The 26,911-nt window shown below is 42.3% G+C and overlaps 1 protein-coding gene across 9 annotated transcripts in view; it reads left to right on the top strand.

Annotated features, from left to right (window-relative positions):
- ACBD5 (acyl-CoA binding domain containing 5) overlaps positions 1-26,911 on the top strand; it is a 52,235-nt gene that overhangs the window by 22,428 nt on the left and 2,896 nt on the right. For all 9 annotated transcript variants that reach the window (XM_066280620.1, XM_066280612.1, XM_066280616.1 and 6 more), the window contains 5 exons: positions 819-925; positions 6,870-7,137; positions 11,119-11,318; positions 21,760-21,804; positions 22,147-22,256. In XM_066280620.1, the coding sequence (XP_066136717.1) occupies positions 819-925; positions 6,870-7,137; positions 11,119-11,318; positions 21,760-21,804; positions 22,147-22,256 (730 nt within the window). The remainder of the gene's footprint in view (positions 1-818; positions 926-6,869; positions 7,138-11,118; positions 11,319-21,759; positions 21,805-22,146; positions 22,257-26,911) is intronic.

Here is a 26,911-nt window from a genome sequence, read left to right as displayed (position 1 = left end):
TCTAGGGACAAGCCTATAATATATATATATATATGGTGAATTATTAACATTATTACAATTCTTCCAAGAAACCAAGAAATATAATTACTAAGTGTTACAACCAAACTTGCAATAGTTGCATCCAAATTTAGACTTTGTAGCTGCTATTCAATTTTCTTTTACAAGGTTTCTGAGTTCTGTAAGGTTTGATCTGGACAGTGTCTTTGTATAATTCTGTGATAAAATACTTTGATATCTTTCAGGGTAAAAATTATCAACTAAATTTAAAGTTTTTTGTTTGTTTGTTTTGTTTTTGTATTTTTCTGAAGCTGGAAACGGGGAGAGACAGTCAGACAGACTCCCACATGCGCCCAACCGGGATCCACCCGGCACGCCCACCAGGAGGTGATGCTCTGCCCCTCCGGGGCATCTCTCTGCCATGACCAGAGCCACTCTAGCGCCTGGGGCAGAGGCCAAGGAGCCATCCCCAGCGACCGGGCCATCCTTTGCCCCAATGGAGCCTCAGCTGCAGGAGGGGAAGAGAGAGACAGAGAGGAAGGAGGGGGGGTGGAGAAGCAGATGGGCGCTTCTCCTATGTGCCCTGGCCGGGAATCGAACCCGGGTCCCCCGCACGCCAGGCCGACGCTCTACCACTGAGCCAACCGGCCAGGGCCTAAATTTAAAGTTTTTATAAGAAGAAAAAACAGGTGGCTTGGTAAATCAAACTTGTCTCCCAGTCTGAAAATAACATAGAGCTAATAAATTTTGAAAACAGAATAAATGCATTTTTTATTTAGTTAGAGAATAATTATTCTACCTGGGCATTTATTCATATTTAGATATAAATGATGATCATGTTGAAGATGTTTCAGGAATTCAGCATTTGACAAGTGATTCAGACAGTGAAGTTTACTGTGATTCCATGGAGCAACTTGGACAAGAAGAGGTAAAAATGATGTTTTTTTCCCAAACTATAGAGAAAGTTTATTTAGAAAGTGACAGAGGTAGGAGAAATGAGTTTAGGAAACAGGTTACAATGGCAAAAGAAGGGAATCTTCAGAGAAAGAGAACAATGGCTTGTGCGGGGGGCGGGGGGGGAGAAGGGAAGGGCACAGGTTTGTGCTCCTAGGAGGGACAGCAAGACATTATTAAAAACAGATCTTGTTTATTTATTTTAAAGAGAGGGGAGAGAGAAAAAAGCGGGGGCTGGGGGGTTGGGTAGACAGTATGTGCCTTAAGCAGGCAAGCCCGGGTTCTCAGCATTGCAGTTGACGCTCCATCCACTGGTCAGATGAACAGGACATTTTTAAACCGGTAAGGTTTTCAAAGCGGTATATCAGAATTTGATGCACAACTTCTATTAATAGCAGATGTAAATGCTGCTATTTGAAAACAGGGAGTTAAAAGTTTAAATATTTGCATTACATTATCTTTTGTAAATTAGGAAGTATGTTAAATCCTGAATATTCAAAAAAATTTAAATATAATTTACAGTATTTATAAATATTCTGAGAGAGATGGGATTGGGAGGCAGAAGATAAACTCTTTATGCTAGTCCCTATTTTGAAACATTAACTAATATTTAAGAACTGAATAATTTTCAAACAAATCTGTTCTTCACATTGACTTGAATATGTTGAACTGAAATTTTGAGTTGAAATACTTTTCAAATTTTAGTTAAGATTCAGTATTGGAAGCTAACATTTGAAAACAATTATTAAAGTACATGAATTATTTTATCTCTTTGAAAACTTTTTCTGATAATGATTAGGGCAGTTCTGTCAGCTTTATGTATGTTGGTGGTTCTGAATCCTTCCCCTGCTACTTCCCTGCACTTGTTCTAACACCATTCAGTGTGTCTTACAGAAAATTATTTATCTTCTGCCTTCTTCAAGTAATGTTTTAACTTTCTCTCTTTGTGTTTCTCTTTTTTAAAAAACGTTTGTAACAGAACTAAATTTACCTCTTAGCTTTCTCAAGTTTAAAAACACGTGAACAAAATACATGACCAGCATAGAATACTAGTAAGAAGTCCAGACTTAGAATGAGTGAAAATTAGAAGAAAAATGAAAAGTGATAAAAATCCAGATTTCCTTCTTTGTTTTTTTAAAAAATTTGGGGAAGTTTGGTGAAAAAGGACTGGATGAGATTAATCTTAGTAAATATCTGGCTATTAGATTCTAGGTTTGCTCCTATTTTCTCTGTAAATCAGTTGATAGACTAAAATCCTTCATGGGGTTCTGTCTAATCTGGCTCATACTCTAGTCTTTTTGACCTCTGTTCACACCACTCTCCTGTTTGGGCTTTGCTCATACCCACCCTTGCCTTCTCTCTGTTCCTCTAACACAGGGGTCGGGATCCTATGGCTGGTGAGGCAGACGTGGCTCTTTTGATGGCTGCAGCTGGCTCGCAGACAAATCTTTAATAAAAAAAATAATAACGTGCCTGACCAGGTGGCGGCACAGTGGATAGAGCATCGGACTGGAATGCAGAGGACCCAGGTTCGAGACCCCGAGGTCACCAGCTTGAGTGTGGGCTCATCTGGCTTGAGCAAAAAGCTCACCAGCTTGGACCCAAGGTCGCTGGCTCGAGCAAGGGGTTGCTTGGTTTGCTGAAGGCCCGCGGTCAAGGCACATATGAGAAAGCAATCAATGAACAACTAAGATGTTGCAATGAGAAACTGATGATTGATGCTTCTCATCTCTCTCCATTCCTGCCTGTGTATCCCTTTCTCTGACTCTCTCTCTCTGCCCCTGTAAATATAAATAATTTAATTTAAAAAATGTAATATTGGAATTTTATTTTCAGGATTTCTGTAGTGACTTTTGAATATAGTAATAGTTTTACCATGTTGTATGTAATATTTCCTTGGTTTCTGTCCTTGCAGAGGGCTCATGGTCTGAAAGCACTGTGTTCTGTTAGTTTTACTAAATTTCTGAGATGACTTCATGTTTTCAAGGGCCTCAACTCGCTAAAAATATGGTTGAAAAGTTATGTTTCTTCATTTCACAGTTTTTATTTTCAGTTTCGTCTAAATAAGTTGAGTGACATATAGATACCTTTCTAAAAGGTTGAGATTTTGGAAGATCAAATTGTTAGCAATTACTGCTTTGCAGAAGCTGAAAACAAACCAAGTTCTAGAGTAACCATTTAGTGGAATAGATAATGGTTTGGAAGTACCGTTCTGAAACTAAGACTTGAAGATACGAAATGTTTAAGATGTACACACACACACACACACACACACCACTTCTAACATCATTCCAAACCACTATAGCAAGACATACCAATACATTTGGAATTTTGTCAAGTTTCTAGGTAAGGTAGATTTCTAAGATAAGAGAATGAGAGAGAGAAATATTTTAAGTATTTTTATTTCCCCTTTGTTTTATACATTCTCCTTATCTATTTAAGCAGCACTTCTCAAACTTTAAAGGGGAGCTTGTTACAGCACAGGTTCCTGGGCCTGTACCATAGAGTTTTTCATTTGGTAGGTCTGGGCTGGGACCCAGGAATAACTTTTCTAACCAGCTTTCAGCTGGTGCTGATGCGGCCGGTCTGCAGACCACACTTGGAGTAGCACGCGAAGCTCTAGCATTCACCAGAAGGGGTGATATGGGTAGGGGACTGATACTCATTAGTCCCATTTCACCTTTTCCTTGCTTTCATCAAATAATTTTGGAGTCCTTGAGAGCTTTTTGCTCAAGCCAGATGAGCCCGTGCTCAAGCTGGCGACCTCAGGGTCTTGAACCTGGGTCCTCGGCATCCCAGTCCGACGCTCTATCCACTGCGCCACCACCTGGTCAGGCAATTATGTTTTTTAAAGTACTTTTATAAGTGGAAAATTAACGAGTAAAGGAAAATGTTTAATCATAAGTGGCAAACAATAAATGTGACGTTAGGCCCTGGCCGGTTGGCTCAGCTGTAGAGCGTCGGCCTGGTGTGCGGGGGACCCGGGTTCGATTCCCGGCCAGGGCACATAGGAGAAGCGCCCATTTGCTTCTCCACCCCCCCCCCCCTCCTTCCTCTCTGTCTCTCTCTTCCCCTCCCGCAGCCAAGGCTCCATTGGAGCAAAGATGGCCCGGGCGCTGGGGATGGCTCCTTGGCCTCTGCCCCAGGCGCTAGAGTGGCTCTGGTCGCGGCAGAGCGACGCCCGGAGGGGCAGAGCATCTCCCCCTGGTGGGCAGAGCGTCGCCCCTGGTGGGCGTGCCGGGTGGATCCCGGTCGGGCGCATGCGGGAGTCTGTCTGACTGTCTCTCCCCGTTTCCACCTTCAGAAAAATACAAAAAAAAGAAAAAAGAAAAAAAAAATGTGACGTTAGTTGTCCACAAAAAGAACTTGGAAAAACACCTAGATTCTCAAGGACTCCAAAACTGATCATAGAGATTAAATATATACATATATATTAAAGATTTTATTTATTGATTTTACAGAGAGAGGAGGGAGATACAAGAAGTTGCTTCATTCTATTGCTTGTTATATGTGCCTTGACCAGACAAACCCAAGGTTCTGAATCTGTGACCTCAGCATATTGTGATAGATAGAAGCTATTAGGTTGTTACTCCTTAGCTTTATGCCTGGACACTTGTTTGACTTACTGACTATAAGCTGCACCCATTCAGTTCTTGCCACATTTCTTCCCAGCTCAGTGGTAGACCTTCTTCCCACCTGAGGCTAGCGTCTCTAATCTGCTTTGTATTTTCTCCCACTTCTTTGGAGATCTTCATCTTTTATACCCTCTAGACTGTTCCCAACCATTGTCCTTCTTCTGGTTTTTCTCAAGCTATGCCTATTTCTTCCATCTTTAAAATCTAACTATTGTCTTATTGCCCTCCTTCCTGTATGGCCAGGATTTCTGTTAGTTGTGTTCATTCATGGATTTGATTCACTTCAGCTACATGCCAACATGCCTTTGTTGCTAATTTGAATGGATGCTTTACATTTCCTATCTCATTTGAATATCATTAAACAATATATTAGCTCCTCTCGCCTTGAAAATATTTCCTGGGCTTCCATTACACCGTATTTTAAGGGTCTTTCTTTCTTTCTTTCTTTCTTTCTTTTTACCTCTTGGGCCCTTTGTCATCTTCCCTTGTGAGTTTTTCTTTTGTAGACACTTTTAAATTTGGTGTTCTTTAGGCATATATCCCCAATTGTTACTAACTTGGTTTCAACCAGCACTAACATGCTAATAACTCTCAAAATGATATCTTTAAGCTAAATCTCTCTTTTGAATTCTAACTGTGCTATTAGACACCTTGCCTAAGAACCTAATTTTTTTACTTATCTGTAACTATACTATTGTCTCTTTTTGTTCTCTGAAACTTCCTTATTCTTTGTATTTCTTATTTTGGTATCACAAAACCATCTATTTTTTCCTTTCTTTTCTTTCCTACATTCAGTCTTCAAGTCCTATAGATTCTGTAATCTCAAAAGTTCTCTTGTCAGATCTGTGGTGACGCAGTGGATAAAGCATTGACCTGGAAATGCTGAGGTTGCTGGTTCGAAACCCTGGGCTTGCCTGGTCAAGGCATATATGGGAGTTGATGCTTCCTGCTCCTCCCCCCTTCTCTGTCTCTCTCTCTCTCTTCTCTCTCTCCTTCTCTCTCTCCTTTCTAAAATGAAGAAATAAAATTAAAAAAAAAAAAAAAAAGTTCTCAAATCATCCTCTCTCCCACTACGACTTTATTGGTATGTGCTGTCACCATTTCCATACCTTTGAAGTGGTGCATACTCATTTGCTCTTCAAGTTGATCATTTCTCCTAGGAAGACTGTCCTATCCAAGCTTCCTCCCCACTCCAGTATGAGTTAGGTGCCCCTTCTATGAGCTCCTATAGCACTCTTTGTACATCTTTTTCATCACACTTCATCAAACTATGTTGTAATAGAGCTTTCCTTTGCTAAGACTAGAAGCCTCTTGTAGACAGAGATTCGATCTCTTTTTTTGTATTTATCCTCAGAGTTTAGCATAGTAACTAGGATAAAAGTAGACATTTAAATGTTTCTTGGATGAATGAGTGACTCAGAATAATTCATTGCCATAACTTCTCAACTTTTTGCTCATGGAAAAATTATTTCTATCCCATATCTTCCCTCTATATAGGAGGCAGAATAGGAATTGAAGAAGTTTTTTTATTTCATTTATTTTATTTTTTATTTTTTTCTGTATTTTTCTGAAGCCGGAAACGGGGAGAGACAGTCAGACAGACTCCCACATGCCTCGACCGGGATCCACCCGGCACGCCCACCAGGGGGCGACGCTCTGCCCACCAGGGGGCGATGCTCTGCCCCTCCGGGGCATCGCTCTGTTGCGACCAGAGCCACTCTAGCGCCTGGGGCAGAGGCCGAGGAGCCATCCCCAGCGCCCGGGACATCTTTGCTCCAGTGGAGCCTCGGCTGTGGGAGGGGAAGAGAGAGACAGAGAGGAAAGAGAGGGGGAAGGGTGGAGAAGCAGATGGGTGCTTCTCCTGTGTGCCCTGGCCGGGAATCGAACCCAGGACTTCTGCACGCCAGGCCGACGCTCTACCACTGAGCCAACAGGCCAGGGCTGAAGAAGTTTTTTTAAAGATTTTATTTATTGGTTTTAGAGAGAGAGAGAGAGAGAGACGTGGGGGTTGGGGGAAAGGAGTGGGAAATATCAACGCATAGTTGCTTCTCATATGTGCCTTGACTGGCAAGCCTGGGTTTCAAACCAGCGACTTCAGTGTTCTAGGTTGACGCTTTATTATCCACTGCACCACTACAGGTCAGGCAAAGAAATTTTTTAGAAAAATAATATTTATATAATAACATGAAAAAACATCTTATAAAACCAGTAATCTATTATCAAGAAAACTTTGTAGTGTTTAATTTATGTTTATAGCTTTTAACTAATTGTTTTAAATTTTAGTCTTTAAATAGCTTTACATCAAACAATGGATCATTTCGATATTACTTGGGTGATGATCCCAATAAGCCTTTGGAAAATTCTGGTTTTCCTGAAGATGTTGAAATTTCTCCCGGAAATGGCACTGTTGGGGAGATGAAGATGGGAGCAGCTGAAGGAAAAGGCGAAGTGAAACGAGGAGGGGAAGATGGCAGAAGCAACAGCGGAACGCCACACCGCGAAAAACAGGGTGGGAAAAGTGAGGAATTCTCTAATGTCAGAAGAGGGAGAGGTGGGTATTACTTCATTTTGTTTTTGCTGACAGTCTTTATAAAGTAAGTAGTGAAACGGGAGGCTCTAGATAGGACAAACATTAGAACTATCAGTCTACAAAGGGAATGTTAAAAGTTGTCTGTATATAACATCTGACCTTTTTTTGTTTGTGGGAAAGAGAGATAAGAAGCATCAATTTGTAGTTGTTGGGTCACTTTAGTTGTTCATTGATTTCTTCTCATATGTGCCCTGAGAGGGGCTGGGAGGGGTCCAGGTGAGCCAGTGACCTCTTGCTCAAGCCAGGGACCTTGGGATCATGTTGATGACCCCACGCTCAAGCTGGGACCTCGTGCTCAAGCCGAATGAGCCTGTGCTCAAGCCAGTGACTTCGAGGTTTCAAACCTGGGACCTCAGCATCCCAGGTTGATGCCACAACTGGTCAGGCTGAACAATTTTCTTTATGTCTAGTTCTTTCCTTTGATTCCACAAAGCAAAGTAGTATATTCTCTAAAGATATGGGGAAAAAATTTCTATTCTTACATCTTTTATGCAATTTTTTTTTTAATTTTTATTTATAGATTTTATTTATTCATTTTAGAGAGAGGAGACGGGAGGAGGGGGGAGGGAGAGACAGACAGACAGACAGAGAGAGAAGGGAGGGAGGACCAGAAAGCATCAACTCCCATATGTGCCTTGACCAGGGAAGCCCAGGGTTTCGAACCGGCGACCTCAGTGTTCCAGGCCGATGTTTTTACCCACTGCGCCACTGCAGGTCAGGCCTTTTATGCAATTTTTTGAGGAAGCAAGCCAACTTTATATTCTGTTATTCTCCTAAACAGCACGTACCAGTTATTTTACCTACTTTTTTTAAAAATTAGAATTCTTTGTCTTTTTCACATTTCCCTACTTAAGTCCAAAGATATAATTTAAAGATGAATAATCATATAATAGAGATAAAAGACCTTTTAACAATAAAAAGGTAAACATTAAAAATAGTAATGTGCTCTGACCAGGCGGTGGCGCAGTGGATAGAGTGTCGGCCTGAGATGCAGAGGACCCAGATTCGAAACCTGGAGGTCACCAGTTTGAACACGGGCTCATTTAGTGTGAGCAAAGCTCACCACCTTGAGCCCAAGGTCGCTGGCTCGAGCAAGGGGTCACTTGGTCCGCTGTAACCCCCCGGGGGTCAAGGCACATATGAGAAAGCAATCAGTGAACAACTAAGGAGCCGCAATGAATAATTGATGCTTCTCATCTCTCTTCCTTCCTGTCTGTCTGTCCCTATCTGTCCCTCTCTCTGCCTCTCTCTGTCTCTGTCACACACACAAAAAAAAAGAAGAAAGAAAAAGAGTAATATGGTCCTGGCCGGATAGCTCAGTTGGCTGGAACACTGTCCCAAGGTGTAGAGGTTACCCCTTCAATCCCCGGTCAAAGCACCTACAGGAACAGACTGGTGTACCTGTCTCTCTTTTTCTCTCCCTCCCTCTCCCTTCCTCTCTCACTAAAATCAATAAATTTTTATAAAAGGAATAGTAATATGGCAAGGTAATAGTTGTATGGGGAAAAATATTAATTTATAATTGTTATAATTGTTTTTGTTTTGTTTATTAAGGGGAAAAAAGAAAAAAGAAGAAGAGCCCTAGCCAGATAGCTTGGTTGGTTAGCACTGTCTCGAAGCACAGAGGTTACCGGTGTGATCCCCAGTCAGGGCACATTAAAGGAACAGATTGATGTTCCTGTCCCTCTCTTTCTCTCTCTCCCTTCTTCTCTCACTGAAATCAATAAATAAACGTTAAAAAAATATACACATATTTTTTAAAAAGCTGAAATTTGGACAAAAATTATATACAAAAACATCAATGTTATTTGTAATCACAAAAATTTGGAATTATCCCAACTATCCGAAAGTAGATAAAGTAGTTGAGTAAATTACCTCATGTCTTATTAGGGAATTTATGTAGCCATGTCAGTGGTTTTTGTTTGTTTGTTTTTTTGGGGCTTTTTTAGTGAGACAGAGAGAGGGATGGACAGACAGGAACAGATAGGCAGGAAGGAAGAAAGATGAGAAGTATCAATCCTTCATTGCGGCATCTTAGTTGTTCATTGATTGCTTCTCATATGTGCCTTGACTGGGGGCTCCAGCAGAGCCAGTGATTGATCCCTTGTTCAAGCCAGCGACCATGGGATCATGTCTGTTATCCCATGCTCAAGACGGTGACCCCATGTTCAAGCTGGATGAGCCCACACTCAAGCTGGTGATCTCAGGCTTTTGAACCTGGGACCTCAGCATCCCAGTCCAATGCTTTATCTTCTGTGCCACTGCCTGGTCAGGCAGCCATTTCAATGTTTTTGGAATAAAATCTAATGATGCAGATAAATGTCTATGGTATTTTTTAAAAGTAGGATACATGTATGAGGGATAATGCCAATTCTGTAAATATATGCATAGAAAAAAGAATGGATGAATATACAACAGAATTTCTAAAGTATTAAAATTTCAAAAGCTCAAAAAGTAAAATTGCATTAATAAGAAAAATATTTTAAAACCTTTGGGAGACTTACAGTGACCAAAAAGGAAAATATAGCTATTTAGTATAGTTTTTAACTGTAAAAGAAGTCTTCAATTTTTTTAATCATGTAGTCTTTTAGTATTTTTGAGAATATACCCCGGCCTGCAAGACGGTGGCGCAGTGGATGGAGCATCGGACTGGGATGCAAAGGACCCAGGTTCGAGACCTCGAGGTCGCCAGATTGAGCGCAGGCTCATCTGGTTTGAGCAAAAAGCTCACCAGTTTGGACCCAAGGTCGCTGAGTTACTTGGTCTGCTGTGGCCCACAGTCAAGGCACATATGAGAAAGCAATCAATGAACAACTAAGGTGCCACAAGGAAAAACTAATGATTGATGCTTTTCATCTCTCTCCGTTCCTGTCTGTCTGTCCCTATCTATCCCTCTCTCTGACTCTCTCTCTGTCTCTATGAAAAAATAAAAAGAATATACCCTGATTGTCTGACCAGGTGGTGGCACAGTAGGTAGAGTGTCAACCTGGGATGCAAAGGGCCCAGGTTCCAAACCCCGAGGTCGCCAACTTGAGTTCAGACTCACCACCTTGAGCACAGGATTGCCGGCTTGAACATGAGATCATAGACTGACCCCATGGTTACTGGCTTGAGCTCAGAGGTCGCTGGCTTGAAACCCAACATCACTGACTTGAGACCAAGGTCAGTGGCTTGAGCAAGGAGTCACTGGCTTGGCTAGAGCCGCCCAGTCAAGGCCCATATGAGAAAGCAACTAAGGTGCCACAATGAAGAACTGATGCTTCTCATCTTTCTTCCTGTCTGTCTCTGTTCCTCTCTCTGTCTCTCTCTCTGTTTCTCTCACTACACAAACAAAAAAGAGAAAACACCCTGATTATGTATATATTATTTGTGAATTATATGCATTGAGTCATGTACTGGTGTGTGTAGAGAGTCAGAGAGAGGGATAGACAGGGACAGACAGACAGGAATGGAGAGAGATGAGAAGCATTAATTATTAGTTTTTCGTTGTGCATTGCAACACCTTAGTTGTTCATTGATTGCTTTCTCATATGTGCCTTAACCACGGGCCTTCAGCAGACTGAGTAACCCCTTGCTCGAGCCAGCAACCTTGGGTCCAAGCTGGTGAGCTTAGCTCAAACCAGATGAGCCCTCGCTCAAGCTGGCAACCTGGGTCTTCTGCATCCCAGTCCGACGCTCTATTCACTGTGCCACCGCCCGGTCAGGCATGTACTCATATATTAAGTGCATTATAAAACTTAGGGAAAAAAATTTAAGACTATATCAATATAAATATAAGTGTTCATATCTAATCTTTGATTCCAATAATTTATTTTGTGTAGTTCCTGATTGCTTCCACTCCACTTCAGAGATTTAGATCTCAAAGAAATAATAAAAAACTAATAAAACACACCATTTCTTTTGCAGGAATAAGTTATAACCTATTTTGTTTTTTTAAAACAGGGCACAGGATGCAACATTTGAGTGAAGGAGCCAAGGGTCGGCAAGTGGGAAGTGGAGGCGATGGAGAACGCTGGGGTTCAGACAGAGGGACCAGAGGCAGCCTCAACGAGCAGATCGCTCTTGTGCTTCTGCGACTGCAGGAGGACATGCAGAATGTCCTTCAGAGACTTCATAAACTGGAAACACTAACAGCTTCACAAGTAAGCTTCCAAGTTTATCTTACCTTTTACTTGTTGATTCTTTAAAACAGTGTATAATCTGAATCAATCAGATTTACAGAAATCAATGTATTTTAATGTCTTTTTTTTTTTTTTTCCTGAAGCTGGAAACGGGGAGAGACAGTCAGACAGACTCCCACATGCGCCCGACCGAGATCCACCCGGCACGCCCACCAAGGGGCGATGCTCTGCCCATCCCGGGCGTTGCTCTGTCGCAACCAGAGCCACTCTAGCGCCCGGGCGATCTTTTGCTCCAATGGAGCCTTGGCTGCGGGAGGGGAAGAGAGAGACAGAGAGGAAGGAGAGGGGGAGGGGTGGAGAAGTAGATGGGTGCTTCTCCTGTGTGCCCTGGCCGGGAATGGAACCCGGGACTTCTGCACGCCAGGCCGACGCTCTACCACTGAACCAACCGGCCATGGCCTATTTTAATGTCTTTTAAAAATATAAATAGGAGCCTGACCAGGCGGTGGCGCAGTACATAGTGTCAGACTGGGATGCGGAGGACCCAGGTTCAAAACCCCAAGGTCAAGGTCACCAGCTTGAGCGTGGGCTCATCTGCTTTGAGCAATGCTTACCAGCCTGCGCCCAAGGTCACTGGCTTCAGCATGGGCTCTTCCGACTTGAGTACAGGCTCACTAGCTTGAGCACTGGCCACTGGCTTGAGTGTGGGGTCATAAACATGACCCCATGGTCACCGGCTGGAGCCCAGAGGTCACCGTATTTTTTTTTTAATTTTATTTATTTATTTTTTACAGAGACAGTGAGTCAGAGAGAGGGATAGACAGGGACACACAGACAGGAACAGAGAGAGATGAGAAGCATCAATCATCAGTTTTTCGTTGCGCATTGCAACACCTTAGTTGTTCATTGATTGCTTTCTCATATGTGCCTTGACCGCGGGCCTTCAGCAGACCAAGTAACCCCTTGCTGGAGCCAGTGACCTTGGGTTCAAGCTGGTGGGCTTTTGCTCAAACCAGATGAGCAAAAGCTGGCGACCTTGGGGTCTCAAACCTGGGTCCTCTGCATCCCAGTCCGACGCTCTATCCACTGCGCCACTGTCTGGTCAGGCCAAAGGTCACTGTCTTGAAGCCCAATGTTGCTGGCTTGAGCAAGGGGTTATTGGCTTGGCTGGAGCTCCCCGGTCAAGGCACATGTGAGAAAGCAATCAATGAACAACTAAAGTGGTACAACAAAGAATTGATGCTTCTCATCTCTCCTTCCTGTCTGCCTGTCCCTGTCTCTCTCTCCCTGTCTTTCTCTCACTTAAAAAAAAAAAAATTATATATATATAAATATATATGTATACATATTAACATATATATACACACATATATATATGTTAAGTTACTAATTTTTTAGTGTAAATTAGTTTTAGGATTAATACTTTAAAGCCAAAGAGTAGTATGGAGGTATAGTTTGACTTCTGCTATCATTTGATCCTGGAAGATCAAGGGTATTAAACCTTTGAAAAAGCAGCACAGCTGTAGTCAGCTGTAGAAGCTCAGGCCGAACCCAGACATCCTGTATCCCGGGCAGTGCTTTCTTTAGTGGACTGCTGTCCTGTGCTCACAGCTAGCCAGCGGAATGTGGAGAGGGTACTGAAGGAAAAGGAACAGGAAGCTCTGTAGGAAGGACAGTTCACATTGGTTCCCAGTTTTGACTGGGCTGTGAGAATTGCTGGGCTCATGTGCAGAGCTTTCAGGTAGTTACTAGTAATCTGTCCTATTTGTCCCCTGACTTGTTTCTCCTTAAGTAACATTGGTTGGAGAAAAGAATGAGGCAGCCAGTCTTGATGTCTGACCTGGCTTCAAACATGATACAACATCAAAGCGTCTTGCTGTACCAGATATTAAGAAGAATTTGTAGGGATTAACCAAAGATGTGCTTCCATTATAAGATGAACACGTTAAATGTAGCTTTATGTAAAGAAACTGCCTGACCAGGCGGTGGTGCTGTGGGTAGAGAACTGACCTGGGACACTGAGGACCCAGGTATGAAACCCCAAGGTTCCCTGCTTGAGCATGGGTTGCCGGCTTGAGCGTGCAATCATAGACATGACCCCATGGTGCTGGCTTGAATCCCAAGGTCACTGGCTTGAGCAAGGGGTCACTTGGTCTGCTGTAGCTGCCCAGGAAGGCACATATGAGAAAGCAATCAATGAACAACTAAGGTGCCGTAACAAAGAATTGATGCTTCTCATCTCTCCTTTCCTGTCTGTCCCTGTCTGTCTGTCTCTCTCTCTAAGAAAAAATAAAATATTTTATTTATTGATTTTTTAGAGAGGAGAGCAAGAGGGAATGAGGAGGGGGAGGAGCAGCAAGTATCAGCTCATAGTAGGTACTTTTCAGATGTGCCTTGACTGGGCAAGCCCAGGGTTTCCAACCAGTGACCTCAGTATTCTAGGTCAACACTCTATCCCCTGTACCAATGCAGGTCAGGCAATAAATATTTTTTGAATAGCCACATACCAGATACTTTCCTAGGCAACAGATACAAACACAAAAAGGGAGATAGTACAGTGTGGCAGACCTTCAAGAGAACTAAGTTCAAATTCTAGCTCTGCCACTTACTGCACGGTCTTGGACCAGGCTATTTAACCCCTCTGTTTTTCATTTTTCTTATGTATAAAAAGAAAATATTAACGCCTACCTCATAAGATGGTCAGAGAAAAAGTAGAATGCTTTGTACAGTGCCTGGAACATATTAGTCACTTACGTATTGTTACATGAGATGATGACAGTGATGGTAAAAATCTTGGTTGCTTCTCTCGGGAAGTTCACAGCCTTAGGAAAGACCTAACTCCTAACTTAAATAATTCTTTGTCTTCATATTTTCTTTGAAATGCTTATTATTATATGAGGTTTCTCTCTTCAAAATGTTTTCCAAAAAATTTAGTAAACTTTATTTTAAGCTACCAATAGAATTTCTAAATATCTAAAAGCTACATAAAAGCTACTTGATAGTGACAATGATTTGTTGCTTGACCAAACTTCAATCAGGCTCCTGAATGTTCTCTTTGTTCCATCTGTTTACTTCTTCCTTGTAAAATCCTTTTTTTTTTTTGCATTTTTCCAAAGCTGGAAACGGGGAGGCAGTTAGACAGACTCCCGCATGCACCCGACCGGGATCCACCCGGCATGCCCACCAGGGGGCAATGCTCTGCCCCTCTGGGGCATCACTATTGCATCCAGAGCCATTCTAGCTCCTGAGGCAGAGGCCACAGAGCCATCCTCAGCGCCCGGGCCATCTTTGCTCCAGTGGGAGGAGAAGAGAGAGACAGAGAGGAAGGAGAGGGGGAGGCGTGGAGAAGCAGATGGGCGCTTCTCCTGTGTGCCCTGGCCGGAAATCGAACCTGGGACTCCTGCACATCAGGCCAATGCTCTACCACTGAGCCAACCGGTCAGGGCTAAAATCCATTTTTAATAAGAACCCTGCTTAGTCAGTTTATCCAGAACCACCCACCCTCAGTATCTGATTAGGCCCCTCATCTCCCACCATCACTCCAGTGATGTGCTCACCCGGCGTGGCTTTAGCGATAATCCTAGCAGGCTGGTTTAGCCAGAATCTCCCTTACCCCTGATGTTTTGTCTTTGTAATTTCCCATCTATTGATCCCCATCCTGCTCCTTGACTATAAATTTCCACTTGCCCCTGCTATATTGGGAATTGAATCCAATCTTTCTCCCCCACTGCAGTGGTCCCTATACCTATAGCAGTAGACTGTCCTCCCTTTTATTTTAGTTTTTTCAAAGTATAAGAGAAAGTTTATTTAGAAAGTCACAGAGTTAGAAAAAGTGAGTCATAGAAGAAATGAGAACAGGAAACAAGTTACAGAGGCAGAAAAGAAGGGCTGGTGGAGCTTAGGAGAGAGAAAGGCAAAGGTAGCATGCTTGGGGGATAAGAAGGGAAGGGGACAGGCGTGGGCATACTCCCAAGAGAGGGCATGTTCCCCCCTCACTCCCTTGAATAAAGTCTTCCTTACTATGCTTTAACATGTGTCATTGAATTCGTTTTCTTTAACAATATATGGATATATATTGTTAAAGCAAAAAACCAGAGTGCTAATTATACAGGTATTGCCAGTTACTTCTTAGGTGTAAGCAAGTGTCTTTGGGGATCTTCATTTGCCTTTACAGACCATTTATTAATTAGAAAAATAATTTAAAGTAGTATTTATTAGTTCTGATTTTTTCTTAGTAGTTGTTAGTAGTTGCTGCTTTAGTGAAAATTAGTTGTGTCAACCATTGGGATTTGTTTACATCGAGTTACTTTCTAAATCATATTGACTAATGGGACCTTGGATGAGTCATCAGACACCTGGGGAGCCAAATTTGTAAATCTACCCTTAATTCCATCAAGTTTAGAGAAATGCCATTAAGGTAAATCTTTTAGTTTGATATTATTATACCTGCAAGGCACTATTACAACTACCATCATAAAAATCCTTACTTTGGCCTGACCAGGCAGTGGCGCAGTGGATAGAGTAGGGGTTGGGAACCTATGGCTCGTGAGCCAGATGTGGCTCTTTTGATGGCTGCATCTGGCTCGCAGACAAATCTTTAGTAAAAAAATGTTAAAAATAGCCTGACCTGTGGTGGCGCAGTGGATAAAGCATCAACCTGGAATGCTTAGGTCGCCAGTTCAAAACCCTGGGCTTGCCTGGTCAAGGCACATATGGGAGTTGATGCTTCCTGCTCCTCCCCTCTTCTCTCTCTCTCTCCTCTCTAAAATGAATAAATAAAGTCTTAAAAAATGTTAAAAATATAAAACATTCTCATGTATTACAATCCATTCATTTCCTACCGCTCATGTTCATGGTTGCGGGTGGCTGGAGCCAATCACAGCTGTTCTCTGGGACAACACCAAATTTTTATTGGATAATGCATAAAGTACATGGGTCATAGTGAGGTCAGGAAGTAAACTTTCCTCCTTCTAATCAAGTAGTCAGCTAACTAATTGCAGAAACCCTTTTGACAAAGAAGATGGCTAAAAGAAAAAAAGATGAGGCGTATTGTACTTTTCAGCAGAAATGGACAGAGGAATTCACCTTTGTGGAGAGAGCAGGTTCTGCAGTGTTTCTAATATGCAATGATAAAATTGCATCGATGAAACGGTCAAATATAAAGCGGCACTTCAACACACGCCATACTACATTTGCATCGAAATATCCAGCGGGGACAGCAGGAAGAAAGCATGTCAAGAGCTACTGTGCAGAGTGCAAGCTAGTCAGCAGCAATTTCGTGTTTGGACCCAACAAGGTGACTGGAATTTGGCTAGCTTTGCTGGTGCTTTAGCAATTGTGAGAAACAGAAAGCCATTCACAGATGGGGAGCATGCCAAAACATTCATGCTGATGTTGCCAATGAACTTTTTGACGACTTTTTGGATAAAGACAAGATAAACAAATAAAAGACATGCCTCTGTAGGCAAAAACTGTTCACGATCATACCATCATGATGGCAAGTCAAACTGAGGCAACACAAGTGAAGGACATAAATGCAGCACTATTCTTTTCTCTCACTTTGGATGAGTCAACAGACATAAGCTATTTATCCCACTTCAGGGTGATTGCAAGGTATGCTATCGGTGACACACTACGTGAGGAAAGTCTTGTTGTTTTGCCTATGAAAGAGACAACAAGAGGGGAGGATTTATTCAAGTCTTTCACTGAGTTCGCTAAAGAAAAAATCTACCGATGGATAAACTTATTTCGGTGTGTACTAATGGTGCTCCATGCAAGGTGGGGAAAAACATGATTCGTAGCGCTTCTTTATGAACATGAAAAGAGACCCATCCTAAGTTTTCACTGCATCCTACATCAGGAGGTGCTTTGTGCTCAGATGTGTGGCGAGCAGGTTGGTGAGGTGATGTTGCTGGTCATTCGGGTGGTCAACTTCATTGTTGCCCAAGCTTTAAATGTTCACCAGTTTAAAACACTGCTGGATGAAGTTGGGAATAATTATCCTGGTCTGCTTCTGCACAGCAGTGTGCGTTGGTTGTCAAGAGGGAAGGTGCTCAGCTGTTTCGTGGCTTGTCTGAGTGAAATTTGGACTTTTCTTGAAATGAAAAACGTCAAGCATCCTGAGTTAGCTAACACTGAGTGGCTCCTGAAGTTCTACTCAGGGGTCGGGAACCTATGGCTCGTGAGCCAGATGTGGCTCTTTTGATGCCTGCAGCTGGCTCACATACAAATCTTTAATAAAAAAATAATAATGTTAAAAATATAAAACATTCTCATGTATTACAATCCATTCATTTCCTACCGCTCATGTTCATTGTTGCGGGTGGCTGGAGCCAATCACAGCTGTCCTCCGGGACAACACTAAATTTTTATTGGATAATGCGTAATGTACACGGGTCATTGTATGGCTCTCATGGAATTACATTTTGAAATATGTGGCATTCATGGCTCTTCCAGCCAAAAAGGTTCCTGACCCCTGCCTTATCTCATGAACATGACTGAACATCTGAACCAGCTCAATGTGAAAATGCAAGGAGTTGGAAATACAGCCTTATCCCTTCAACAAGCAGTGTTTGCATTTGAAAAGAAGCTGGAACTCTTCCTCACAGACATTGAAACAGGTCATTTACTACACTTTGAAAAACTGGGAGAGTTTAAGGATGCATGCACAGCAAGTGACCCTGCTCAACATCTTTATCTCCAGCAGCTAGCGGGCTTCACATCTAATCTCCTGCAGTCATTCAAAGCGTGCTTTGGAGAATTTTGTGAGTGCACTCGTCTTTTTAAGTTCATCACCCATCCACACGAGTGTGCAGTGGACAGCGCCGACCTGAGTTACATCCCCGGTGTCTCCGTCAGAGATTTTGAGCTACAAGCTGCTGACCTGAAGGCCTCAGACATGTGGGTGAATAAGTTCAAGTCACTAATGAAGATCTGGAAAGACTTGCACGACAGCAAACAGAGTTGGCGAGCAAACAAAAATGGGGAGAGATGAAAAAAACTCAACCCGTGGACCAGCTGATTGTCAAAACGTGAAACACAGTTCCTGTCACATACCACACACTGCAGCGTGTGAGTATTGCTGTACTGACAATGTTTGGCTCTACGTATGCATGTGAGCAGTCTTTTTCACATCTAAAGAACGTTAAGACCAACCTAAGATCACGTTTAACAAATGGAAGTCTCAACACCTGCATGAAACTTAACCTCCCCTCATATCAACCAGACTACAAAGCCATCAGCAAAACCATGCAGCACCAGAAGTCACATTAATGGTAAGAAGTACTTTATTCATCACTGGTTAGCAACAGCATAACAACGTTATTAAAAAGAATTCAGAGACTTATTGTACTTTAAAAGTGTTGGTCTTACATAAAATGCACACATTTACTTGTATTTAGTGTTACACATATTGTATGGCTCTCACAGAATTACATTTTAAAATATGTGGTGTTCATGGCTCTCTCAGCCAAAAAGGTTCCTGACTCCTGGGATAGAGCTTCGGACTGGGACTTGGAAGACCCAGGTTCGGAACCGTGATTACGCCAGCTTGAGCACGGGCTCATCTGGTTTGAGCAAGGCTCACCAGCATGAACCTAAGGTCGCTAGCTTGAGCAAGGGGTTACTCGGTCCACTGTAATCCCCCAGGTCAAGACACATCAGAAAGCAATCATTGAACACCTAAGGTGCCACAACAAAGAATTGATGCTTCTCATCTCTCTCCCTTTCTGTCTGTCCCTATCTGTCCCTCTCACATACACACACACACACACACACACACACACACACACAAATCCTTGTCTAGATTTTTTCTGCATTTGCAACTTGAGTATACTAGAACTGTAACTTCTTTAACAGCTTAAGGAGTTCTGAAGGAGTAATGCAACATCCAGAGGAAATTAATTTTGTTTTACCTATCAGGTATAGTCATACTGGGTCACACTTGGGTCACACATAAAGCCAGCAGGCTCACTCCCGCTCTGGGTGTTTGCACTTGCTGTTCCCTCTGTACAGAAGGCTGTTCCCCAGTTAGCATCATAGCTTACAATTGTTTTTTGTAGGTCTTTGATGAAATGTTTGTAGAGCCTTCCCTAGCCGCTCCTGCTTCTAAGTTTTCCCTCTTTTAACATGTCTCATCTCTCTTCCCTGTTTTCTTTTTCTTTTCTTTTCTTTTTTATTTTTTGTGACAGAGACAGAGTCAGAGAGAGAGGGACAGATAGGGACAGACAGACAGGATGGGAGAGAGATCAATTCTTTGTTGTGGCTCCTTAGTTGTTAATTGATTGCTTTCTCCTGTGCCTTGACTGGGGGACTACAGCAAACTGAGTGACCCTTTGCTCGAGCCAGCGACCTTGGGCTGAAGCTGGCAAGCCTTGCTTAAACCAGATGAGCCCGTGCTCAAGCTGGTGACCTCGGGGTCTTGAACCTGGGTCCTCCGCATCCCAGTCTAACACTATCCACTGCGCCACCGCCTGGTCAGGCTGTTTTATTTTTCTTTATGGCATTTATCACTACCTGACATAGTGTATATTTTACTGATTTATTTGTTATCTGTAGCCTTCCATTAGAGCAGTGGTCCCCAACCCCCGGGCTGCAGACCGGTACCAGTCCGTGGGCCATTTGGTACCGTTCCACAGAGAAAGAATAAACACCTTACATTATTTCCGTTTTATTTATATTTAAGCCTGAACGATGTTTTATTTTTAAAAAATGACCAGATTCCCTCTGTTACATCCATCTAAGACTCACTCTTGATGCTTGTCTCAGTCACATGATACATTTATCCGTCCCACCCTAAAGGCCGGTGTGTGAAAATATTTCCTGACATTAAACCAGTCCGTGGCCCGAAAAAGGTTGGGGACCACTGCATTAGAGTATAAGCTTCCATAGGGCAGTGATTTTTGTCATTTTGCTCCCTGCCCAGAGTAGTGACTAGTACATAATAGACACTCATTCAATATTTACTGATTGAATCAAAGAGTGATCTCATTATCTTCATACCCTTCTCTGAAGCTATAATAAATGGAGAAAATGGAGTAATAACAAGTTTCTAACACTTAGGCTAAGGAAACTTATGTTTGGGAGGATCTGAGTTTCCTGAATTATTTTGAAAATTTTCTTAGTGTATACTTTTCATTAAAAAACTTATAATACCCCTGTCCTTGCCAAGGTAACTATATGAGGTAATTAACTTGATCATGGTAATCATCCCCTACTGTATACATATATCAGATCTTCAAGTTGTATATTTTAAATATATACAATTTTATTAACATACATAAGTAAAGCTGGAAAAGAATTAAAACCTACAACACTAATAGTTCATATCTATAAATATTGTTTCTGCTGTAACTTCTTAAGGATTTCCAAAACAGATCTTTGGATATTATTTATATAATATTTACAATTTTAATACATAATGAAGACTACAGTTCTCAAATGTGCTTTTTTTTTTTTTTCAGACACAGGGACAGACAGACAGGAAGGGAGAGAGATGAGAAACATCAATTCTTTCTTGCGGCACCTTAGATGTTCATTGATTGTTTTCTCATATGTGCCTTGACCGTGGGGCTACAGGAGACAGAGTAACCCCTTGCTTGAGCCAGCGACCTTGGGTCCAAGCTGGTGAGCCTAGCTCAAACCAGATGAGCCTGCCCTCAAGGTGGCGACTGTCTCCAACCTGGGTCTTCTGTGTCCCAGTCCAATGCTCTATCCACTACGCCACTGCCTGGTCAGGCTCAAATGTGTTTTTAAATTGTAGTTTGTATGGAAATTAAACAATAAGTAAAGCTAATTAGGTAATTTAATAAAAATAAAAGAAGTAATGGTTTAGGTTAATTTGAGGTTTTATTTGATAATTTTCTAAAATTTGAACTATAAAATATAAAATGTTAAGGGTATCTGGCTAGTAAATTTAGAGACTTTGTCATTTGGTCAGTGTGGGTTTCAGGATAATCAAAGAATAATTAACAGAAAAAAGAATAATGTTTCAGTTTTGCTTTTAAGAGAGCAATTAAAAAATTACTGTAGGCCCTGGCCGGTTGGCTCAGTGGTAGAGCGTCGGCCTGGCGTGCGGGGGACCCGGGTTCGATTCCCGGCCAGGGCACACAGGAGAAGCGCCCATTTGCTTCTCTACCCCCCCTCCTTCCTCTCTGTCTCTCTCTTCCCCTCCCACAGCCAAGGCTCCATTGGAGCAAAGATGGCCCGGGCGCTGAGGATGGCTCCTTGGCCTCTGCCCCAGGCGCTAGAGTGGCTCTGGTCGCCGCAGAGCGACGCCCCAGAGGGGCAGAGCGTTGCCCCCTGGTGGGCAGAGTGTAGCCCCTGGTGGGCGTGCCGGGTGAATCCCGGTCGGGCGCATGCCGGAGTCTGTCTAACTGTCTCTCCCTGTTTCCAGCTTCAGAAAAAAAAAAAATTACTGTATTTTTCTTCGTCAAAGCTAAATCAGTTTTATTTGTATTTATAGGTGAAAACATCAACATTACAGGCTAGTAATCAGCCTTCATCACAGGTAAGAAATATTTTTTAAATCTAAGTACCAGGGTTTCCAAATAAATTATAATCAGTTTAGATTATACAAGCCCTTTAAAGAATTCCATATGAAACTTACCCTTAACTTTGAAGTTAAAAGTATATTATTTTGTGTTTGTTTAAATCTGAAGTACTCCTAAAAGTCTATTTACTAAAGTATGTTCTGAAATACAGATTCTCTCTCTCTCTTTACTAAGAGATTTATTATTAGGTATATCTTTTCAAAATAATGAATTGTTTTTCAGTTTATACATGCAATAGATAATAGATTGGTGAATTAAAGAGTAAGTAAAGTCCTTTCTTTATATCTTTATTTTCTTAGAGATCATCTTGGTGGCCCTTTGAGATGTCTCCTGGTGCATTAACTTTTGCTATCATATGGCCTTTTATTGCCCAGTGGTTGGTGCATTTATATTATCAAAGAAGGGGAAGGTAAGATTCTGAGCCTGAAATTACCTTGGGAATGATATCTGGTGGGTTTCTAGGTACTTGTTAGACTTAGATTTTTTTCCCTTGAGAGCATCTGGTGGATTTGTACACTTTTGATTTAAGCAAAATAAGAATATGAGTGTTGTAGGCTTAGTTTTATGGCTTATGAAGAAACAGTATTCTTAAAGTCTGATGTTTATTCTGGTCCTTTCCTAATATGAAAAAATAATGGATAGCTAAAAAAATAATGCCTACATACTCTCTGTATCTTTGAAATATAGACATTGACATTTAAGAAAATGTTCAGCCTGGTGATTTGACTATATCTAGAAATAGGGATTGTTCTTATTTGAGAGTCAAAAATTCCAGTTGGGGATGCTAGGAGGTGACTCAGATAAGGCTGACAGTAAGATTGCAATCCTTGAAACTACTCTGAGATTGTCTAGATTATGGATACCTGAGGCCAAAACTCTTGGGTCCAAAAAATCCTTACAGTAGTTTCTTTGGGCACTGTGTAAACTGAGTAACGTTTCATGTGTGGGCCCAGAGACAATTACTTAACCTTATTTATGGCCTCTCTGACTATATTTTTTGTATTTTGTCACCATTTCCCATTAAGTGTCAACAGATGGGGGAAAAGACAGGGTGTTTTCCCTGGCCAGAGGGCTCTGCTGGTCAGAGCATCGTCTCGCTACACGGAGGTGGCCGGTTTGACCCCCAGTCAGGGCACATGCAGGAACAGACTGATGTTTCTGTCTCTTTCCCTTCCTCTCTCTCTAGAATCAATAAATTAAAAAAATTATGTATTTGACAGTAAGATTTTTAAGTGCTCTCGTAAATATGTGTAGTAGAAACACATTTAAAAATATCTACAGGCTTAAATAATATCAGGTGTGTTGGTCCTCTACCAAAGAACTCAAATTTCTAATTATTACATTTGATAACAAAAGCAAAAACCAAACACTTGCCCTTCTCTGATATAGAAATGATTATCAGCACACTAGTGTAAATGCTCTAGTTACAATATATATTTTTTGGATTTTATTATTGATATTAGAGAGAGAGAAAGGGAGAGAGAAGAGACAGGAATATCGAGTTGTTCCTGTATGTGCCCCGATTAGGGATCGAACCCACCACCTCTGAGCTTCAGGGTGAGACTCACCAACCAGGCTCCCACCAGGGCTCCAGTGATATTTACAGTAGAGAAACTGAAATGTGACATTGGGTAAATTGTCTTTCTTATTCTCTGCTTAATGTTCATGAATGAACTAAATAAGTATTTTTATATATTGTCTTGGAATCTACCTGCCCACTTGAAAAAACTTTAGTAGGATTTTAGAAGCATAATTTGATTCCTCAATATTATTTACTTCTTTCCTAGTCCTTTTGTGTATGTGTCATTTCAGCTTTTAGGATAGAGTGTAATTTAAATCCTTTCTTTTCTTGTTTTATACATTTTATATTTCTCCAACAATGGTTGGGTTTAGTGCTGTACAATGGTTTAAATGCAGATTTCTTTGATAACAGGAGGGAAAAAGAACCAAACCGTTTTGAACATGTAGTAATACAACATGTAATTTAAGCTGCAGGGGACAGTAGCACTAAAGCCAGGAGTGCAACATATTTTGCAATGCATTTCAAAGTGGCCTTTCATGTGTCCTATGTGGAGTTGGGAATTGGAGAGTGGAGAAATTGGCATCAGACAGAAGACCTAAAGCTTACTTTGGTTAATAATTTTTGCCCATGGTTGAAGCATCTTGACATTTTATTAAACACTAAAAAAGCAAACTATACTGAAAGCAGACCTGTTAAGTCCAAAAGTTGACTCTCTTGTATTTGTTTTTCTGACTACATTATCAGTCTACCCAGATTCATAAATTTGCTCTTATAATTCCTTGGAAATACTGAGCTTTCAGTTGAGAGGTAGTCATTAAAAACTGGGTGAGGCCCTGGCTGGTTGGCTCAGTGGTAGAGCGTCGGCCTGGCATGCAGAAGTCCTGGGTTCGATTGCCGGCCAGGGTACACAGGAGAAACGCCCATCTGCTTCTCCACCCCTCCCCCTCTCCTTCCTGTCTCTCTCTTCCCCTCCCGCAGCCGAGGCTCCATTGGAGCAAAGATGGCCCGGGCGCTGGGGATGGCTCCTTGGCCTCTGCCCCAGGCGCTAGAGTGGCTCTGGTCGTGACAGAGCGATGCCCCAGAGGGGCAGAGCATCGCCTCCTGGTGGGCAGAGCGTCACCCCCTGGTGGGCGTGCTGGGTGGATCCCGGTCGGGCGCATGCGGGAGTCTGTCTGTCTCTCCCTGTTTCCAGCTTCAGAAAAATACAAAAAACAAACAAACAAACAAACAAACAACTGGGTGAGGGGGTTAGGATCTCAGGAGAAACACTCTCCAAATGGAGCCTGGGGAAGTCGGTACTGGCCCAAAAAGGCAGGCCAGCACTTCTGAGGGCAAGTCTCAGCAGTGGGGATCAGCAGACCAGGGCAGAGGCAGTGTATTCCTGTTCCCTTGTCATTTTCTGTCATCTTTCTTCCCTTATCATACCATACTGTACATTTTACAAGTTAATTTAAAATTTTTTTCCATTGATTTGAGGGAGGGAGAGAGAGGACAAAGGGGAGAGATAAAAGAAGCATCAACTCATCCTTCCACTTAGTTTCGTTTAATTGTGTGTGTGCTCGTTAATTGCTTAGCATATGTTCACTGACCAGGGGTCGAACCTGCAACGTCTGGTGTGCCTGGTGGACATGTTATTCACTGAGCGACCTGGCCAAGGTCTACAAGTTAATTTTTTTAAAAAAAATATTGATTTTAGATAAAGGAGGGAGAGGGAAATATGGATCTGTTCCTGTTTGTTCCCTGACTGGGGACTCTAACCTACAACCTTTGCACCTTTGCATATGGGGACAGTGCTCTAACCAACCAACCTGTCTGGCCAGGGTGGTTCAATTATTTTAAAAGAAGAGACAGATCTCACTAAGAGGCTGGAAACTATTCTAAAGTTCTGAAGATAGTGATTTATGTCTATTCTATTTGCCCACTGTAATAGAATAATCATAGACCCAAGTTGTATACATCTGCAAAGGACTTTGCATAGTAATCTGCATCACCTGGGTTCCTGATAAATATTGCTAACTGTTCAGGCACCTTCTCTTTAATATTTCTGTTAAAACCTCATTCAAGGCCTGACCTGTGGTGGCATAGTGGGTAAAAGCATCGACCTGGAACACTGAGGTTGCTGGTTCGAAACCCCAGGCTTGCCTGGTCAAGGCACATATGGGAGTTGATGCTTACTGCTCCTCCCTCTGTTCTATCTCTTTCCTGTCTCTTTCTCTCTGTCTCCTCTCTAAAAAAATGAATAAATAAAAATGTGAAGAAAAAAAAAGATTGAAAAAAAAAAACCCTCATTCAAGGCAATTAGTCTTTAGAATCATCTAGATTTATTCCTCCAGGGGCCTTTTTTGCTATGCCACAAGTTATGTGAAATTGATCAGATTATTTAAAATGTCACTCCTGGCCCTAGCCAGTTGGCTCAGCAGTAGTGCATCGGCCTGGCATGTGGAAGCCCGGATTCGATTCCGGGCCAGGGCACACAGGAGAAGCGCCCATCTGCTTCTGCACCCTTCCCCCCTCTTCTTCCTCTCTCTCTCTCTTCCCCTCCCGCAGCCAAGGCTCCATTGGAGCTAAGTTGACCTGGGTGCTGAGGACGGCTCCATGGCTTCCACCTCAGGTGCTAGAATGCCTCCGATTGCAGCGGTGCAATGCCCCAGAGGGGCTGAGCATCGCCCCCTAGTTGGCTTGCTGGGTGGATCCAGGTTGGGCACATGCAGGAAGGAGTCTGCCTGCCTGCCTCCTGGCCACTTCTCACTTCAGAAAAAAAAAAAAATGTTACTCCTGCCAAGGTGTACCTACGATTTCTACACAGGATAATAAATGATATGATTGATTATGTATTTAAAATATTGCTCCTGCCAAAGGGATGGCTTCAGAGTATTTCCACGGAGGAGAAGACTAAATCTGTAGGCAAGTTTCAGCCATGTTGGCATCTTGGGTGCTGGGAGGGTATAGAGGTTTTGCAACACTCAGATCACATGGGATTGCTGGGTCTTGTGCCAACAAGCTCACCCTTCTCTGATAACTCATTCACCTTGCTATCATTAAAACTGTCACATTTTGTATATCTGAATTGTTTATATGTCTCCTACCCCCTCAAATAAACCTTGAGGTCTTTTGAGGGCTTGGAGCCTGCTTCATTTATTTTTAAATCCCCAGTGCCTGGCAAGTGATAGACACATAATATATACTGCTCACAAAGATTAGGGATATTTCAAAAATGAATATGAAGTGATAAAATATCCCTTAATTTTTCTTAGCAGTTGATTAAATGAAGTCGAGGCTGTACATCTTATCAATCTTTTGTAGTTTTATTAGCTTTGTTTCACACCTTTTTTTGTGTGACAGAGACAGAGAGACAGAGGAACAGATAGGGACAAACAGGAAGGGAGAGAGATGAGAAGCATCAGTTCTTCATTGCGGCACCTTAGTTGTTCATTGATTGCTTTCTCATATGTGCCATGACTAGGGGGCTACAGCAGACCGAGTGACCCCTTGCTTAAGCCAGTGACCTTGGGCTCAAGCTGGTGGCTGTGCTCAAACCAGAT

The sequence above is a fragment of the Saccopteryx bilineata genome, chromosome 5 (genome assembly GCF_036850765.1).
Source record: "Saccopteryx bilineata isolate mSacBil1 chromosome 5, mSacBil1_pri_phased_curated, whole genome shotgun sequence".
In the NCBI taxonomy this organism is placed as follows: domain Eukaryota; kingdom Metazoa; phylum Chordata; class Mammalia; order Chiroptera; family Emballonuridae; genus Saccopteryx; species Saccopteryx bilineata.
The sequence above is the reverse complement of the archived record's forward strand: the minus strand, read 5'-3'. Positions and strand labels throughout refer to the sequence as shown.